The 17,677-nt window shown below is 39.8% G+C and overlaps 1 protein-coding gene and 1 long non-coding RNA gene across 3 annotated transcripts in view; one reads left to right on the top strand and one right to left on the bottom strand.

Annotated features, from left to right (window-relative positions):
• Nucleotides 1–1,231: 1,231 nt before the first annotated feature.
• DDIT4L (DNA damage inducible transcript 4 like) lies at nucleotides 1,232–6,214 on the bottom strand. The gene is made up of 3 exons (XM_027543981.1): nucleotides 6,038–6,214; nucleotides 5,595–5,734; nucleotides 1,232–3,727 (listed from the first exon to the last, which is right to left on the bottom strand). The coding sequence occupies exons 2-3, from the start codon at nucleotides 5,683–5,685 to the stop codon at nucleotides 3,237–3,239; spliced, it is 582 nt and encodes a 193-aa protein (XP_027399782.1). The 5' UTR covers nucleotides 5,686–5,734; nucleotides 6,038–6,214; the 3' UTR covers nucleotides 1,232–3,236.
• Nucleotides 6,215–6,294: 80 nt separating this feature from the next.
• Nucleotides 6,295–17,677, top strand: part of LOC113894088 — a 52,020-nt gene continuing 40,637 nt past the window's right edge. For both annotated transcript variants that reach the window (XR_003511467.1, XR_003511466.1), the window contains exon 1: nucleotides 6,295–6,390. This is a non-coding gene — a long non-coding RNA (uncharacterized LOC113894088). The remainder of the gene's footprint in view (nucleotides 6,391–17,677) is intronic.

The raw sequence follows: 17,677 nt of genomic DNA, 5'->3' as shown, positions 1-17,677 counted from the left end.
ATTTAGCCATAAGATGGACATGATAATGATCTCATTCCATAGGGCTGATATGAGGAGTAAATGAGATGGTTTATGTAAAGCACCTCAGTTAGGCAGCCTAGATGTAGCAAGTCTTATTAAATTCGGGTTATATAGTGTCAGAAATCCGAACTAATGACATATATTTGAGGAGACAAAAAATAGGTGGACAAGATTAAAAATTCAAATTGATGAATAATTGTGGAATTAGAGATATGTTGCTCTAATAGGATATTCTGGTAAAAATTAAAATATACACTGGTCTTACCATCTGATGTATTTGTATCCGGCTATTAGGAAAACTATACAAAAAGCCTATACACAGTGAGTTTTTTTTTTAAGACAGTAGCCAAAGGAGCTTAAATTATTAATGTCTTCCAGTGAAAAGTATTATTGTATTTGAAGAACTATGAAGTGAATGACTCTTTGATACATTAGTCAGTTCAGTTCAGTCGCTCAGTCGTGTCCAACTCTTTGCGACCCCATGGACTGCAGCACGCCAGGCCTCCCCTCCCTGTCCATCACCAACTCCCGGAGTTTACTCAAATCCATGTCCATCGAGTCGGTGATGCCATCCAGCCATCTCATCCTCTGTCATCCCCTTCTCCGCCTGCCTCCAATCCCTCCCAGCATCAGAGTCTCTTCCAATGAGTCAACTCTTCGCATGAGGTGGCCAAAGTATTGGAGTTTCAGCTCTAGCATCAGTCCTTCCAATGAACACCCAGGGCTGATCTCCTTTAGAATGGACTGGTTGGATCTCCTTGCAGTCCAAGGGACTCTCAAGAGTCTTCTCCAACACCACAGTTCAAAAGCATCAATTCTTCGGTGCTCAGCTTTTTTCAAAGTCCAACTCTCACATCTATACATGACTACTGGAAAAACCATAGCCTTGACTAGATGGACCTTTGTTGGCAAAGTAATATCTCTGCTTTTCAATATGCTATCTAGGTTGGTCATAACTTTCCTTCCAAGGAGTAAGTGTCTTTTAATTTCATGGCTGCAATCACCATCTGCAGTGATTTTGGAGCCCAAAAGAATAAAGTCTGACACATAAGCACATGCAATTTACAACTAGAATGTTATAATAAAGGGTACAAATAGCCTTTGTCAAAATGGAGATAAATACTTGTTCTAAAAGCTTCCCTCAAATACTGTCAAATATATTTTAAGGTGATCATTGCATAACTCAGAAAAGACAAAGTGGACAAGAAAATTAAAAATATATGCTGCTTTATTGTCAAAATTGACAAACTTAATTTCCTTTAACAGGAATATTAATTTAAGGGTCTCTATAAAGCCATCACTATTTTGTGAGTATAAAAGACAAGAGAGTCAAAGACAACTGTTAGTGGGAAAAGGACAACAATTCTACATGCAGGCCAGATTCCTCACCCACAGAATCACAATGACCTTCAGAGCCCTAGGCAATAACAGACATGCAGTACCAACTCAACTGATCTTGGCCCAGTCGGTAAGATTGGCTTTGCGCTATCTTTCCAAGCACTTGAAGAGTTCCGTTTGTTGGAACACTTGCTGATTTGAATAGTGAAATTTTAGATCATTTATGGGATTAGAAACAGGATCACACCTGCTTTTGAATTACACTAGGTTGAAGCCATGGTCCCTACAATGCCGGCCTCAGGTATGTAAACTCCTGCCAATAGCTTGGGCAGGAGACCTAAATAAGCTCCTTATCCATGACCAACAGCAAGGATGTGAAGGTCTTCCTGAACGAACATTATAACGTGGACGCTATGCTTTCTCCTTAGCATTAAAAGATAAAGATCTAGCTAGTTGGAATAAGAGAAAAAATTAAAGGCCTTTATTGTTCCCTGGGGACAGGTGTCCAAGGATGAAGAAAGCTGGGTGTGCATGCACTGGTTATCTAGATCACAATTTTCATTCTCTAGTCTGTACTATAAACTAGATGTGTGTGTGCACTAAGTCGCTTTGGTAATGTCCAATTCTGTGTGACCCCATGGACTGTAGGCTGCCAGGCTCTTCTGTCCATGGGATTCTCCAGGCAAGAATACTGGAGTGGTTTGCCATGCCAGTGGGATGATCCAGGGGATCTTCCCAATCCAGGTATCAAACTCAAGTCTTTTATGTCTTATGCATTGGCAGGTGGGTTCTTTACCACTAGTACCACCTGGGAACCCCATAGACCAGATATCCATACCCAAAGGAGACCTTGTAAATATGCCCATCTTAAAAATGGAAAGTAATGGTGTGCAGCTATCTTTGAATTTTCAGGTTAAGGAAGTTTCCTTCAGTTCCCAGGAAAGGCCAAGGATGAGATAAGACTGATATGGTGAGATGGTGATATCTGAGATTAAGTATATGTAAAAGTAAAATGAAGCTAGATTATCAAGTGAATGTGAAAGGAACCTGAACTCACTTATCCTTGTATACACTCACCATTCACTCAATAGAAGAGGAATCAACTACATGCAAAAAAATCAGCATTTTCCATTTTTCTAGTTTAAAGATAAAATTAAATACTTATGAACTAGAAAAACTGAGCAGGTATTGTACCATATTATTTAAAACAATACTGTGGTTACTGAAATGGTAGTTCAAGTTTTTGCCACCTCTTTGAAACAGAAGAGTGGAGAGGATGCAAAGAAACAGAAGTTTGTGACTCTGTTCCCAATGCAAGATTCCTTATTCACTTTTGCATGAGGTTAGGATCTAATTAAGCTCACCCACTTGATTAATTTTATACTCCTATATAAGAACTCTTCAACTTTGAGTAGGGGCAGGAAATGGGTAGTATGGGCTTTTGGAAATTTCGATGGGCTAAAAAGCATTCATATAAGATTCTGTGATTGAGAGGATCACACTGAAAACTTATAGAAAAAAAGCCGTATGAAAATCAAACTAGGCAAAGTGGGTTTCTACAGTCTATTGGCAAGACTACCTGGAACACTTGTGGAGTCAAATAAAAAACTAAAGTGTATTGCTTCTTTTCTTATTCTATTCCATTCCATTTTATAAAAACTGTGGTAAATTCAGACAATGTATTCTCTCGCTGGTCATCTCTCAACAGCCCCAAATAAGCCCTTCAGTTGGGGTGGCTGTGAATATGAAACCCAAGGAAGATGATTTCAGCTTGGTGTGCCTTGCGGAGAGCAGGCAAGGCAAACTACAATGACTCTGGGAGGCTGTGAAGTTTTTATTACCCAACCATAAAAAGGACTCTTTCAAGAGCTTCCCTTTTAGCACTCTTCAATGACTGTTGTGCCAATCAAGGAGTAAAGCTTTTTCTTAACAAGTCGGAATCCTGAGCTCAGGATCAGAGTTCGCCTGAGGCCAGAGGAGAAGCGACCTCGACTAAAGAAAAAATCCCTGAAGCTCGTCCATGAGCAGTTCTCCTGCTTAAACACAAGGGTGAGCTCAAAGGTGGGCACCACGCTAGAATCACACACAATCCTATCCAGCTTTTTACATACATTTTCAATTTCCAAGTTCACGTGCATAACACAGCCCCGCAGACCACAGGGCTCCGTGGAGGAAAGTCTCAGGACGTCTTGAGCAATCCTCTGGGTCAGTTTTTCAGGAACAAGGACTCTGGAGCAGCCAAGTTTGGTGTGCTTAGATTTGGACAGACAGTTCTCCAGCATTTTAACCAAACTCTGGCAAGTTGTCTCCTCAAATACCACCTCATTGAGGTTGGGCTCAGGAACAACATAATCCCAGTAGTCAAAATCTGTGGAAAATGGAAGTTTAAGATTAAAACAAACAAACAAACCCAGGGGCAGGAAAAACACACCCAGATTTGGCAACACTGTTTATTTCTATCTATCAGATCTACTTGTTCTAATATTTGTTTGGAAGTCATTTGATCTCACTTTGCTGTTAACTTTCTGAGTAATAAAGCAAATCAACTGACCTGAGACTGAAAGTTCATCTATGAAATAAAGGTTTTGATAAATAGGGTAGGTAGGCTATAACCATTTTTCAATAAACTTATATGTGTATACACACACACAATCTTAAAGACTATGTAACCAAATCTATTCATGGCTATTTTCAAATACTAGTGATTTTCTTTTCTATCTTGCTCCCTGATTTGCTTATGGGGGGTTTCAAGTTTCCTTTTATAGAGACTATGCATTAGGTTTGGACTAAAAATGTTAATAATATTTTTGGACTAAGGATTATTACTTTCTAAGAATTCACTCATTTATTCTTGTAAAACAGTTTTTTCTTTTTTTGCTATTATTCTTTAGTGATGAACTTAAAATGACCTTGATGATGAGCTATATTAAACATCAATTAAATTTGTGTTTTCTTTAAAAGTCTTTACTGGAATGACCTGTAGATCCCTATTTTAGCTTCAACCTCTTTGATTAAAAATTGCCCACAGAGAAGACTTCTGAGGTTCGCAAGGATATTTATAACTGGCTGGGTGGGTTTTTTTTTTTTTTGGAGCCAAGCAAAACAAAATAGTCCTAGGAAAACAAAATTAGATTTGCTCAAAGGAAAAGAGATAGCTCTGCATTTGGTCACCTACCTTCCAAATTAATCCTACCCCTTGGCAGGATGCCATACCACACACACAGTCAACTGAGCAGGTCACAGGCAGATGCCCTGTGGGCTCCCTGCCTGAAGTCTTCTGCACCTTTGTTGGCTACTATATCCCTTACACACTTAGGTCACAGTGTGTGTGTGTGTGTTTTTTAAATAAATAAAACAAATGCACTCCAAATTATAAGGCTCTTTTTTTAAATCTATGTTGAAGACAGAATTTTAGAGCTTTGGCTTATAAAATTAGATCATCAACCACTTCACCTTCTAAATGAGGAAGGCCCAAACGATCTTAAGCAATTGATCTATGTCCACACAGATCCTTAGTGGCAGCACAACATGTTAATTTAGAAACTGTTTAAAATTACAAGACAATATGTTCAGCATCACTGCAGTTTTAAAGCTTCCCTTTGGCATTAAAAAATGAAATAATGGGTATATCCACAAATAGAATACTACTCAGCAACCAAAAGGAACACATACTGATAGAATCAACAGCATGGAATGGATCTCAAAATCATTAGGCTGTGGGAAAGAAACCAGATACAAAGAGTACATACTACACGATCTATTTGCATGTAGTCCTAGAGGTAAAAGTAATCTATAGTGACAAAAAGCAGATCAGTGTTTCCCTGGAGACAGGGGAGAGGTAGAGTGGGTAGAGCAAATGGGTATGTGGGGCTTTGGGGGCAGAAGGTGATGGTACTAGTTACACAGGTGAATGCATTTGTCAAAACACACATAACTGTATACTTAAAATTCATCATAACTTCACAACCATGTAGGGTAGGGACCTGTATAGTTTTTAATCCCAAGGAGTCTATCAGCCACAGACTAGACCAGGTATCCCTTGGGATTTTATTTTTTGCTTCTTTTGATTCTCACTATCATAGACAGAAGATGCTGTTTTAAAGAATCTCTTTAAGATGGATTTTATCGCATCTCCAAAATTCAAGGAGAGGGTCGACAGGCATGCCCGCCAATCTCAATCCACCCAGGGAAGGCGGCCTTTGGAGGGAAGAAAGGGAGGCGGTTGGGAAACTCACCATTTAGCAGGCTCCCCGGGTAGAAGCCATGGTCCAGCAACTCTGAAATGCTGGCCGGGTTCTTACTGCTCAAACTGCCAGTTGCAACCATGGTCAACGGCTCTGTTTCCCTCGCGGGGCGGAACGGCCTTTCCGGGGCGCTAGAAAAAGGAGGCAAGAAGGACCGATTTGCAAAAGCAAGCAAGACGTGCAGGAGCTCCTAAAATGCCCAGCGTCCCCGGAGCGAACAAGGAGAGGCATTCATTTTCCAAAAGGGTGGACTCGGCCTCTGCAACTCAGGTTCACAAAACCCCGGGAGCAAAGACGCCAACTAACAGCCACAATCAACTAACTCAAAGTTGGCAAAACTTGGAACCGATTCGCCCCGCGGAGCTCACCCCTGAGCCCAGAGGAGCGGAGACCCCCGCCCCCATTCCTCCCACCCAGGCAGCCCCTGGCCTCACATGCTGGGGGTGCGCTGGGGCCGACGTGCTCGCTGGTCCAGCAGCGGGTAAATCGAGGCCGGCCTGGTCTTCAGGAACCCCCTCCCTCGGGGGCTCAGTGACCTGCGGGCCCAAGCAGCCACCGGCACCTTGCTCGTCCCGCCCCGCGGTTCAGGCTCCACTAAGCTGCATCGCCGCGGGGGTGGCGAGCACTTTATATGCCCAGCCTCCTCACCCGGCCCCGGCCCGCCCACCTGCACCGCCCCGCCCCGGGCCCGGGCCCGGGCCCCGCCTCCCCGGGGTCCGGTTGCATCTCCACCCGCACACTTCCAGCAGCCCTAGGCGAGCCGCTGGCAGTTGAGGAAAAGTTTGCGGTAGGATTGACACCTGTTGTTTCTTGGGTGGGCTACGGGTCACCACGAGTGCAATCCTGGGTGCACGACTCTCCCCAAAGTGATCGCTCGCCTCCGCCACCAACCTGGATTCTTTGGTGCGGCCCCTCTCCCCAGCGTGTGCACACACACGCTCCTGATGGCTTTGGTGAAGTTCTGTCCCGGGGAGGCGGGAAGCTTTCTGACTTTGTCTTTGACAGTGACCCGAGTCTCTGCTCTGACATGCCGAGCACTTTGCTTGAATATGTTTAGCTGTTCAACGGGCACCATTTATGCACTTAGTGCTGGCCTCTGACGGAATTCATTCTACTTCGCGTCGCGTCCCAAGGTTTCTGTACCCTCCTTTCCCGCACGCGGTCAGCTCTAGCTTGCCTTCCCGCATCCGAGGCTCCCCAGCCTGGGGTCTTCTCTGCACCTTCCTAGCGTTTCATCTATGACTAATGCGTTTTCTCCGGGAGAAGGGTGAGCCTGTTACTCTTCTAATTAGACCTGGCTCCAGAGAGCCAGCAGCTTGAATGAAGGGGAGTTTGCCAAGAAACTAAACAAAACCTTTAGTTGGTAGTTTTATTCCTAGTTTTTTTTTTTTTTTTTTTTAACAGAATCTCCATAGTGGCGATATCAATTTACATTTCCTCCAACAATGCAAGAGGGTTTTCTTTTCTTCACACCCTCTCCAGCCTTATTGTTTGTATATATTTTTGACGGTGACCATTCAAATCGGTGTGAGGTGGTACTTCATTGTAGTTTTGATTTGCACTTCTCTAATAATGAATGTTGTTGAGCACACTGTTCATGTGTTTTATTAGCCATCTGTATGTCTTCTTCGGAGAAATGTCTGTTTAGGTCTTCTGCCCTTCCTGCAATTAAAAAAAAAAAAAATTAGTGGGGTTTTAGCTGCTTCCACTACCCGTCTGGGTTTCTGGGAGCAGTCATGGTTCGCAGAGACAGAAGTTCCTGGCCAGCCCCATTAGGGGAAGGAACTTGGGCATGGGCAGTCTTGAGGGGCTTGAAGGAATGAAGATACAGTGTTTTATATCCCTGTGAAGCTTGATGTCCTGTTCTGAACCTGAGCGCACCGTGGAGCAGGGGAGTGGGGCAGGGTCAATACCCTGGCACAAGCCATCAACAAGAAGCTACACGTTCTGTGTTCTTCCAGAGTATCTAAGCGTGCCTGTTCAGTCTCTGGTGTGCCAGTAGGAGATGATCTGGTCAGAGCGAGCTTTCCCAATGACAGTGGTGGGTCAGGAGAGGAAAGGGAGGGGATGCTTCAGGGAGAAGACTTTGTACAAGTAGGAGGTGCTACCCTTGGCTCTCAGTCCTGTAACCTACAAGGATCTGTGTAGGTTAGGGCCTTGAGAAGCAGTTTCAGCTGGCCAGGCTAAAAACTCTTGAAGTAAAACAACAGCAGAAGGGGTTAGGAAGGTGTGATAAACAGATCAGTGGAAGGACACTGGGAGGCAGAGCAGCAGAAAGCCAGCTCGACAGTCCATTTTTAACTCAGCTCAGGCAGCTGTGCTGCCTGAAGGTCAGGGAGCCAAGGAAGGAGATGCCAGGCAGATTTCCACTTCTACTTGAGCAATAGAAAAGGGCAAATAGACAAGCCCGTTTAAGCCAAGCACTTGCAGTGTCAAGTGTGGTCAGGACCAATGGATGGTCAAGTTGGGGAGGGCAGCTGCCTGGCAGATGGGGGTAGGGTCAGGACACTACCCTCCTTATCTGGGTGGCAGTGCTAATGAGGCTCACCTGCTTCTAAGGAGAGTAATTCGGATTGATATAAAAGGTGATGTGAACCTATGCTACTGAAGTAAAGAAATGACCTGTTTCAGCTTCCTTAGGGTATTTAGGCATAGGGCTTCTCAAGTGGCTCAGTGGTAAAGAATCTGCCTGCCAAGCAAGAGACGCTGGTTAGAGATTCCTGGGTGGGGAAGATCCCCTGGAGGAGGAAATAGCAACTCACTCCAGTATTCTTGTCTGGAGAATTCCATGGACAGAGTAGCCTGGAGGGTTATAGTACGTGGGTTTGCAAAGAATCAAGACACTGAGTCACTGAGCACGCATGCATAAATTAAGTACTCCCAAAGGGCCAGAAAGATTATTGAACCTTATAGAAAGTAGCAGCTACTCTCAGCTCACCTGAGTAACAGAAATTTTGCCAAGTCCTTGGGGATTTTACCACAGAAAATAATTAAGTAAATTACATAAGTAATTTATACATAAGTAATTCATACATAAGTAATGTATGAAAGATGAATAATGTAATTTTTTAGCTGAAAGGGCCTTGCTTTCAGGAATTATAGAACGTAAATTACTGATACAGAACACAGTTCCTGGGATAATGAGTGGAGATTGTCTTTTAAAAATCTACTTAAAAAGTTAAAAAATCCATTCTGTCTCTGGTTTGCATGTTTTCAGGGTTAAATGAACAGAGCTGATTTTTCCAAAGGAACTATAGAACAGAATTAGGAAAAACTATTAATAAGTGCCACAATAGTCTTGTCACAAGATAGTGTGTTAGAGTTTGTACTGTTGTGAATATACTTAATTGCTTATAACTGAAAGTTGATCACATTGGCGTACCTCAGGTGTTTACCAGATACAGTGATGAAGTTTATTTCATTGCTGGTTTGTTATATCCTTTCTAATTAACATTATAAAGATAGGGTGCTTACTGGAAATAACCATTGTATATGAAGAGAAAGTCTAATTGATTAAATAATTAACTTTCATACACCAGTGTACTATAACAAGCTACCAAAATCATAAGCAAGGACTTTAACTTAAGCACGCTTGCTTTTTTATTACTATAATTTACTCATCTGTCTTCCCACAAAAAAGAGAAATAACAGCAATGAATGGCAACAGTATATTCATCTGATGCATACACAAATATTTAAGTTCCATGCTTCCTCATGTATATATATATAGTATTTATAATATCACTGCTTACATAAAGTGCAAATTTAAACTACCAGCGATTTTGTAAAAAACACAGACAATATGATGTTTTGCTGCTAAGTCACTTCAGTCGTGTCCAACTCTATGCGACCCCATAGATGGCAGCCCACCAGGCTCCCCCATCCCTGGGATTCTCCAGGCAAGAACACTGGAGTGGATCACCATTTCCTTCTCCAGTGCATGAAAGTGAAAAGTGAAAGTGAAGTCGCTCAGTTGTGTCTGACTCCCAGAGACCCCATGGACTGCAGCCCACCAGGCTCCTCTGTCCGTGGGATTTTCCAGGCAAGAGGACTGGACTGGGGTGCCATTGCCTTCTCCGTATGATGTTTTAATGTATTATTATAGGAAATACTGGTGTTTTGTGCATTTGTGGTTTAGAGTGTTGAATATTTATTACTTCTTTTGCCAGCCCGTTTTCTCTTTTTATCCAATGTGTACCGTTGTTCCTGAGCTCTTATTAATACATTTACATTCAGTGCATTGCTTATTTCATTTCATTAACTATGACACCAGAGGGGAAAATGACTGTGTTTCTTAATCTGTACAGTGGATTCAAGGAGGATTTACAGAACATGAAAGTTGATCTGTGCAATATCCAAAGCCCCTTATCAAACTCATAGGGTTGTTGTGAGGATTAAAAGAGAAACTCTTATAATCAATTTAAAATATTATCCCTTTTTTAATAAAACAAATCTGAGACCTTTGATTTCACACTGTCTCTGGCTCTCCTTGGTTGTGCTAAATTCTAATCCTCATGTGAGGTCTTAGAACAGAGCCTGTTACACAGCAAGTACTTAATAAATGATAGTCATTGTTGCTTTTATTGTTATCTTGAAATTGTAGTTTTCTGGTTCAATGAAGTCAATGCTAAAGGGGCTACATGGGGTTAGAGAAGTATTGCTAAAGTGTTAATAGAACACAATTTATGGTCTTTAATGTTTTCAGGAAATCTAGAAAATATTTGCCACTGATTAGGAAAAACTTTTTTATTAGAATATGTACATAACTGTTTTGGGGAGCAGTGAAGGAGGTCTCCCAATAATATGTAAGAAAATATTGTGGATAAAAAATTACCTGATTAATGCTTGATAATCTAGAAAATGGTTTCCTGGAAAAAAATAAAATTTACAGACATTTAGAATCATTGACTGTAAAACCATCCAGTTGTGTCAAGATAAGTATGACATTCTGGATGAGATAGTTCATCATTATTTTTATTTGTCTTTGAGGATGTTCCACCCAATAAAATTTCCATTTCATCATTAAATATGAAATATGAGTTATTCTATGATATATTGAAAGATTTTCCATTAAGTAACATGGAGACCTTATTAAATATAAGGCAAAAAAAGGTCCAATATAAAATAGTATAATATCTACTGCTGCTAAAAGCTGAGAGAATTTTCCAGTAGCAGAAGGCTTCACTTCTCTAAATTCAAGCATAGAAATGGTTCCCATAGTGACTTATCTCTTAAAATAGTTGTATGACTTTTTTATCCTAATAAACAATGGTATGTATTATCTCCTTTTAAATAAAGCAAGCTGATATATTTAAATGCACACAGTCTCTACTTTTCCTTAATTATGCAAAAGTTTCTAATTCAGGTGCCTACATAAGGGAATGTCAGCCAAGAATGTGGATTAGGTCCTTGACATTTTTCTAGGGATGCAACTTAAAACCTTGGCAAGCCCCAAATTTGAGAATACCAGAATCTCATACCATTTCTTTGGAATTCTTATAAATAAAGCTATACATTCATGTAGGTGCTGATCCTTCATTGTTCCCCCTCCCTTTGCCAGCACAGTGTCCTATTCTGGTGGACAAGCTTTGTACAGCTTTTGTTATTCACATTTGTTTCCCAGAAAAGTTATAATTTGCTTCATGGCATAAATTTGGGGGATAGTATGAGAAGAGAATTAAATCCCAAGAATGCCCAATGGACTAGATAGGGTTTCTGCAGAGTAGCCTTTAGAATATATCTGATCCCCATTCTGCAGATGTCAAGTATATAAAAATGAAAAAACTTGACGAAGTCACAGAGAGGTTCCAGTTTTTGATATTTATGGTGCAGTAGTTAAACATGTGGACTGTGGAGCCTGACTATTTAGGTGCATATCCCAGCAATGACACAGACTAGCTGTATAGACATCAGTAAGGTCTTTAACGTTTCTGTGACTCCATTTCTGTCTTTAAAATGGGAATTGTAATAACTTTACTTTATGAAGGGCCTTTGTGGGGATTAAATGTTCAATTGAGTCATGGCTGACTCAATAAACATCAGCCATGATTATAACTGTATTTTGCTCTGATCTTGAAAAATCCCAATGCCTGGTGATCTTGTTATGAAAAGGTAGCTTGAGGAGTGTGGCATCTGTTTAAGCTGTGTATAAAAGTGTATCTTTGTTACACATTTATTCATTGGTTGGTTGACATTCAGAAGTATTTATTGAATATTAATTTTCTGCTAGGCACAGAGAATACAAGAGTCTCTATATCCTAGAGATTGTAGTTTAGAAAGAAGTGCAGACAAATAAATAAAGATTCCAATTAACGAGCCAAGTTAGGGGAGCTACAGTGCACTGTGGCAGTGCAATGATATAAGCACTAATATGTTCTGAAGGAGGTTTTATAGCCTTGCTATTCACCTTGTTTCATGGACCAGTAGCATGAACATCACTTAGGAGCTCCTAAGACATGCAGAACCTCAGTCCTCAATCCAAGTCAAACACAATCTGCTTTTTAAAAAGATTCCTAGGTGATTCATATGGTACACAATTAAATTCTGGGAAGCTCTGCTTTTTTTAAAAAAAGTATTTATTTATTTGGCTGTATCAGGTCTTAGTTACAGCATGTGAAATCTTTAATTGCAGCATATGAACTCTTAATTGTGGCATAGGGATCTAGTTCCCTGACCAGGGATAGAACCTGGGTACCCTGCTTTGGGAGCATGGAGTCTTAGCCACTGGACTATCAGGAAAGTCCTGGGAAGCTGTACTTTTAATTAAAAAGAATTAACAAAACAATAAGATGATCTAAGTATTTGAAAACTTTTTCTGGGCCAATTAATAAAAAGCATTTGAGTTCCTACTCTACAATAAGGCCTGGCCTTGATGAAAGGTGGTTCCCAGCTGGGCAAATGTTTGTGGAGTCTCCATAGCTCCTATTGGCCATCATGGCCTTGGGCTTGCCTCAAGAAATGACACAGTTATGTGAGAACAGTCCTGGTCCTGTTTGATAAACTTGACACACTATCAAACTCTAAATTGTTTTTAATCTTGATGAAATGGAAGCCAGTTATTTAAAAAAGGAATGGGCTTACATTATAAAATGTATTTAAAATGATTGATTGGTGGAATGTTGAATTTGGAAACAACAAATTTGGAAGGAGGGGAGCAGTATAGAAAGATATATGTCTTATTACCTCCAAATTTACTGGAGAGGATAAGTACAGTTATGCAAGTTTTCATCTCTTCTTCTGTAATCATATCATAAAATATACTTTAAAACATTGACTTTGTTTTTTGAAATATTGTGCTGTGGTTAAGAACTATTTTAATAAATGATATACAGTAATAGAGGTTCTAAATCATAAATTGCTGAAGCAGCCTTTTGGGAGATGTCAATATACCTGGACCCACACTGAAGTACATTCAGTTGTGTGACATTACTGATGCATTGTATCAAGTTGAGCAATAAATGGTACTTAGAAAATTATTTATAGCAATGCATAATTACTTTGGCAGTAGGTTTAGACGTCCATATGCTAAAAGCAGAACAGTGCTCACCTCCATATGTGGAGGGGAACAGCAGACCTCAGTGATTTGACTAAAGGCTGTGACTCAGTCAGGCTAGGCTTCAAATCCTGGATCTGCCACAGATAGGCATCCTGAAATTAATGGAAATGCTTTGAATGTCAGCCTCCTCATCTGTAGTGCAGAACACTCAATGAAACAACATATGTTACATTTCTGGCAACACAATTTATACATATGAAGAGCTCAGTCAAAGGTGGCCATTCTAAATGCACATGGCTTATATGAATTTGCACATGTAAGTAAAAGCACATTCTATTTAAGCAAATAATTTGTCATGTGCTGTGTTGGGTTTTTCTGCTGCTAAGTCACTTCAGTCGTGTCCGACTCTGTGCGACCCCAGAGACGGCAGCCCACTAGGCTCCTCTGTCCCTGGGATTCTCCAGGCAAGAACACTGGAGTGGGTTGCCATTTCTTTCTCCAATGCATAAAAGTGAAAAGTGAAAGTGAAGTCACTCAGTCATGCCCAACTCTTAGTGACCCCATGGACTGCAGCCTACCAGGCTTCTCCATCAATAGGATTTTACAGGCAAGAGTACTAGAGTGGGGTGCCATTGGGTTTTTCAGGATGTAGTAAATTTTACTTTGCAGATAATGGATAATAAAGGGTATATTAGCGGGAGAATTAGGAGACCTGGCCCCACATATAGCTTTCACACAGACTTGGTCTCTGACTTGGGCACAGGATAAGTTAGCAGAATCACCCAGAAGTATTGAAAAACTAAAAAGAGATTCACCCAGCCGGGAGGAGGAGAGAGTTATTTATGGATTCCAGAGCAATAGAGACTAAGGTCTGACTTTTTGGCAGTGTCTAGGAGGCAGCAGACACTACAGAGGAACTGGGCAGAGTTCCCATATTTGAAAAAGATTCTCGCTGCACCCTGAGGACCATTCAGAGCAGCAGGAAATGGCCAGATCTGATAGATGCTTAAGGCGAAAGTGATGGACATGTTGTGGGCAAACAATGACTAGAGGGAGGCCGCCTTCATCCCCACCCCACTCCTGGAATCTCAACATTGCACAGAATTCACCATCTTTGACATAAACACTGGGTCTATGGAGTGGGAGGGTGAGTATGGTGAGGGGAAGTGGGACTGAAATTAAAGTAACCTACTTCTTGGTGGAATAAAGCATGAATATCAGATACTAAGCTAAACAGCAAACAAAAAAGCAGTAATATTGCTTAGTTATAGTTAATTTTTTTGTTTCATTCAATTTATACATCATAATGTGGCTTTCTCGGACACTCTACTTTTAGCATTTATATCTAATGTAAGAGTTCCATTTCCAGTGCACAGTTACTATGAAAATTCCATAAATAAGAAATGTATTTGTATTTTCTAAATCAGGAAACTATTTTAAATACACATTATAAAGATATAACCCTTGTAAGAAATTATGTAGATAGAATCTAACAAGTTTAATTGTAAAAATTAGTTTTAAAATAATTATTTTTACACTTCTATCTTACTCTTAAGTAACCTAGGGGAAGTATTACTGGGGCAGGTCCAGAAAACTCAAAATGGATTAAATAACAAAGTTAATAAAGTATAACTGACTTTCATTTAACAATCAATTTAAAAGCTGCAAAGTGAAAAATCAAATTCCTGTTGCTACTTCTCATTCATACCATTCTTTGTACCCCCTGCCTGGAAGTAACCACTTTTTTTAGTTTTTATGCATTCTTCTAGAATTTCTTTATGGAAATACAAGCACATACTAATATATATTCTCATTTTCACTCTTTTTTACCCTAAAGGGAAAACTATATGTTCCTCACATTGCCTTTTTGCACTGACTATATAGCTTAAGAGTTCTTTCTGTATGAACTTATAATTACTCTCTCTAGCCTATAAAGTAGTAGTGTTCTGCCTTATAGATTTTCATCTTACCTGTACATTACAAGGGGTGTTTTGGTTATTGATAGATATTTTGCAGTTACATACAATTCTGTAATGAATAATCTTATTCATAAGTCACTTTGAATGTGGAAAAGATTAAATAAATTCTCAGAGGAGGGGCTTTTGAACCAAAGACAAATATGCAAAATATAGTTTTGAAAGATCTTTATCAATTATCTTTTTCAGAGGTTGTACAGTTTTGGGGACCCACCAATAAAATATGAGAATTTCTCTTCTCACAGGCTCTCCAACATTTGTTCACTTCATAACTATTTTAAGCATTTAATATGCCTTTTTTATCGGAGAAGGCAATGGCACCCCACTCCAGTGCTCTTGCCTGGAAAACCCCATGGACAGAGGAGCCTGGTAGGCTGCAGTCCATGGGGTTGCTAAGAGTCGGACACAGCTGAGCGACTTCCCTTTCACTTTTCACTTTCACGTATTGGAGAAGGAAATGGCAACCCACTCCAGTGTTCTTGCCTGGAGAATCCCAGGGATGGGGGAGCCTGGTGGGCTGCCGTCTATGGGGTCGCACAGAGTCGGACACGACTGAAGCGACTTAGCAGCAGCATGCCTTTTTATATAGTTTTAACATGCTCTGAAAACCTATTGGCTGGGAGTTGCAATTTCATTCATTCATGGCAGAAAATGTATTGTCCTATTTTGAAAAGGGAGAAACTGTAAGTGGAATGTATTAATCACAATTCTCAGGAAAAACTAAAAATATATCATAGTTTTCCTAATTCCCAGTTTTGGAAAAGTATTAGGGCTGTATCTACAATGATTATTATAACTTCACTGATTGGTCAGTTAAGGCAACAAAGGTTTTTTTTTTTCTTCTTCTACAGTTCCATTTGTACTGAATTTTCAATCAAATGTTATGGTTATGTATTTTGGTTATGTAAGGACATTGCTGTGTTTATTGAGGCCAAAGTTCCTTTGGTTTCTTTTCAGGAGAAAATCTTCATTTAAAAAGACATCTTTTTAAACATAAAATTTACAAATGGCCTGTAATTTTATTTCAATGTTCAAATAATTCAATAACATTTCCCTCTTTTAACCACTGCAAAATTATAACTTTATTATAGCTCATGGTAACCCACTCCAGTGTTCTTGCCTGAAGAATCCCAGGGATGGGGGAGCCTGGTGGGCTGCCGTCTATGGGGTCGCACAGAGTCGGACACGAATGAAGCAGCTTAGCAGCAGCAGAATATTCAGTTAAATGAAATTTGGTACATCAGATGTCTGTGGATGTAACTGTTTGCGTACAGAAGAGATCATGGGTTCAAGTGCAGGTTTGAGAGTGTTCTAGGTCTGCTCTAATTGATAGCCACTACACACATGTTGTATTGAGCACTTTAAAATGTGACTAGTCCAAAGTGAGCTGTATAAAATACATACCAGATTTCAAAGATTTAATCGAATGTAAAGAATGCAAAACATCTCATTAATAATTACAATATTACGTCTGTTACATGTTGATTAGTAAGATTTTTATATATTGGATTAAAGAAAATATATTATCAAAATTAATTTCACTTCTTTAAAAAAATTTTTTAACATAACTACTAGAAAATTAAAATACTATATGTGGTTTGCAGTCATTGTTCACCTTAAGAAATACAAGGCAATACTATTCTAGATCTTTGCCACTTTGCCTTAAAAAAGGAAGCATAGTAGCTTCTTTGCATATAAATGAGGATTTGCAAATTCTTTTTTTTTTATTTGAAGTATAGTTGTTTTACAATATTGTGTTAGTCTCAGGTATACAGCAAAGTGATTTGGTTATACATATGCTTATATTCTGTTTTCTTGAGGGTTTGAAAATTCTTAAAAGTATACTCTATAAATGGTAACTATTAAGTTGGGGGATCAGGTTTACTGAGATATACTTTAAATATATTAAAACCTACTCTATTTAGTGTAGCGTTCTCAAATTTTAAACAGCTCTTACAGTCATGTACCCACCATTACCACCACAATCAATACAAACAATTCCATCATGATAAAATATTATTACCTTGTGAGTATTTGTAATCAACCTCTTGCCTGAGGCCCAGCCCTGGGCAAACATGTTACACATATGGATTCAGTCTAGACTTTGAGTCTTGTTTCTTTTGCTTAGCATAATTCATTTGAGATTCAGCCAAGTTGTTGTATTAGTAGTTCTTTCCTTTTTATTTCTGAGTACTGTTCAACTGCATATATGATGGACAGGGAGGCCTGGCGTGCTGCGATTCATGGGGTTGCAAAGAGTTGGACACGACTGAGCGACTGAACTGAACTGAACTGAACCACACTTTGTCTATCCATTTGCAGTTGAAGGACATTTGGTTTTTTTCCAGTTTTTGAGGATTATGAGTAAACTCAGTGTATATATTTGCTTACAGACTTGTATATTAATATACATGATCATTTCTCTTAGATAAGTACCAAGAGACTGGAATTGCTGAGTCATATGGTGTTTGTTTAATATTATAAGAAGTTGCCAAAATGTTTCTTCAAGTGGTTCCAGTTTTGTACTTCCCCCCAGCAATGTATTAATATGAGTATTCCAGGTGTGCCACACCTTTGCCAGAATATGATACTGTCATTCCTCT

Source organism: Bos indicus x Bos taurus, chromosome 6 (genome assembly GCF_003369695.1).
Source record: "Bos indicus x Bos taurus breed Angus x Brahman F1 hybrid chromosome 6, Bos_hybrid_MaternalHap_v2.0, whole genome shotgun sequence".
Classification (NCBI taxonomy): Eukaryota; Metazoa; Chordata; class Mammalia; order Artiodactyla; family Bovidae; genus Bos; species Bos indicus x Bos taurus.
The sequence above is the reverse complement of the archived record's forward strand: the minus strand, read 5'-3'. Positions and strand labels throughout refer to the sequence as shown.

Excerpts from the sequence above, each read along its gene's own strand:
- DDIT4L (XM_027543981.1), bottom strand. The coding sequence starts at position 5,685 with ATGGTTGCAACTGGCAGTTTGAGCAGTAAGAACCCGGCCAGCATTTCA. Across the intron at positions 3,728-5,594 it reads CCCGGGGAGCCTGCTAAATG|ATTTTGACTACTGGGATTAT; the intron begins GTGAGTTTCCCA and ends CATTTTCCACAG.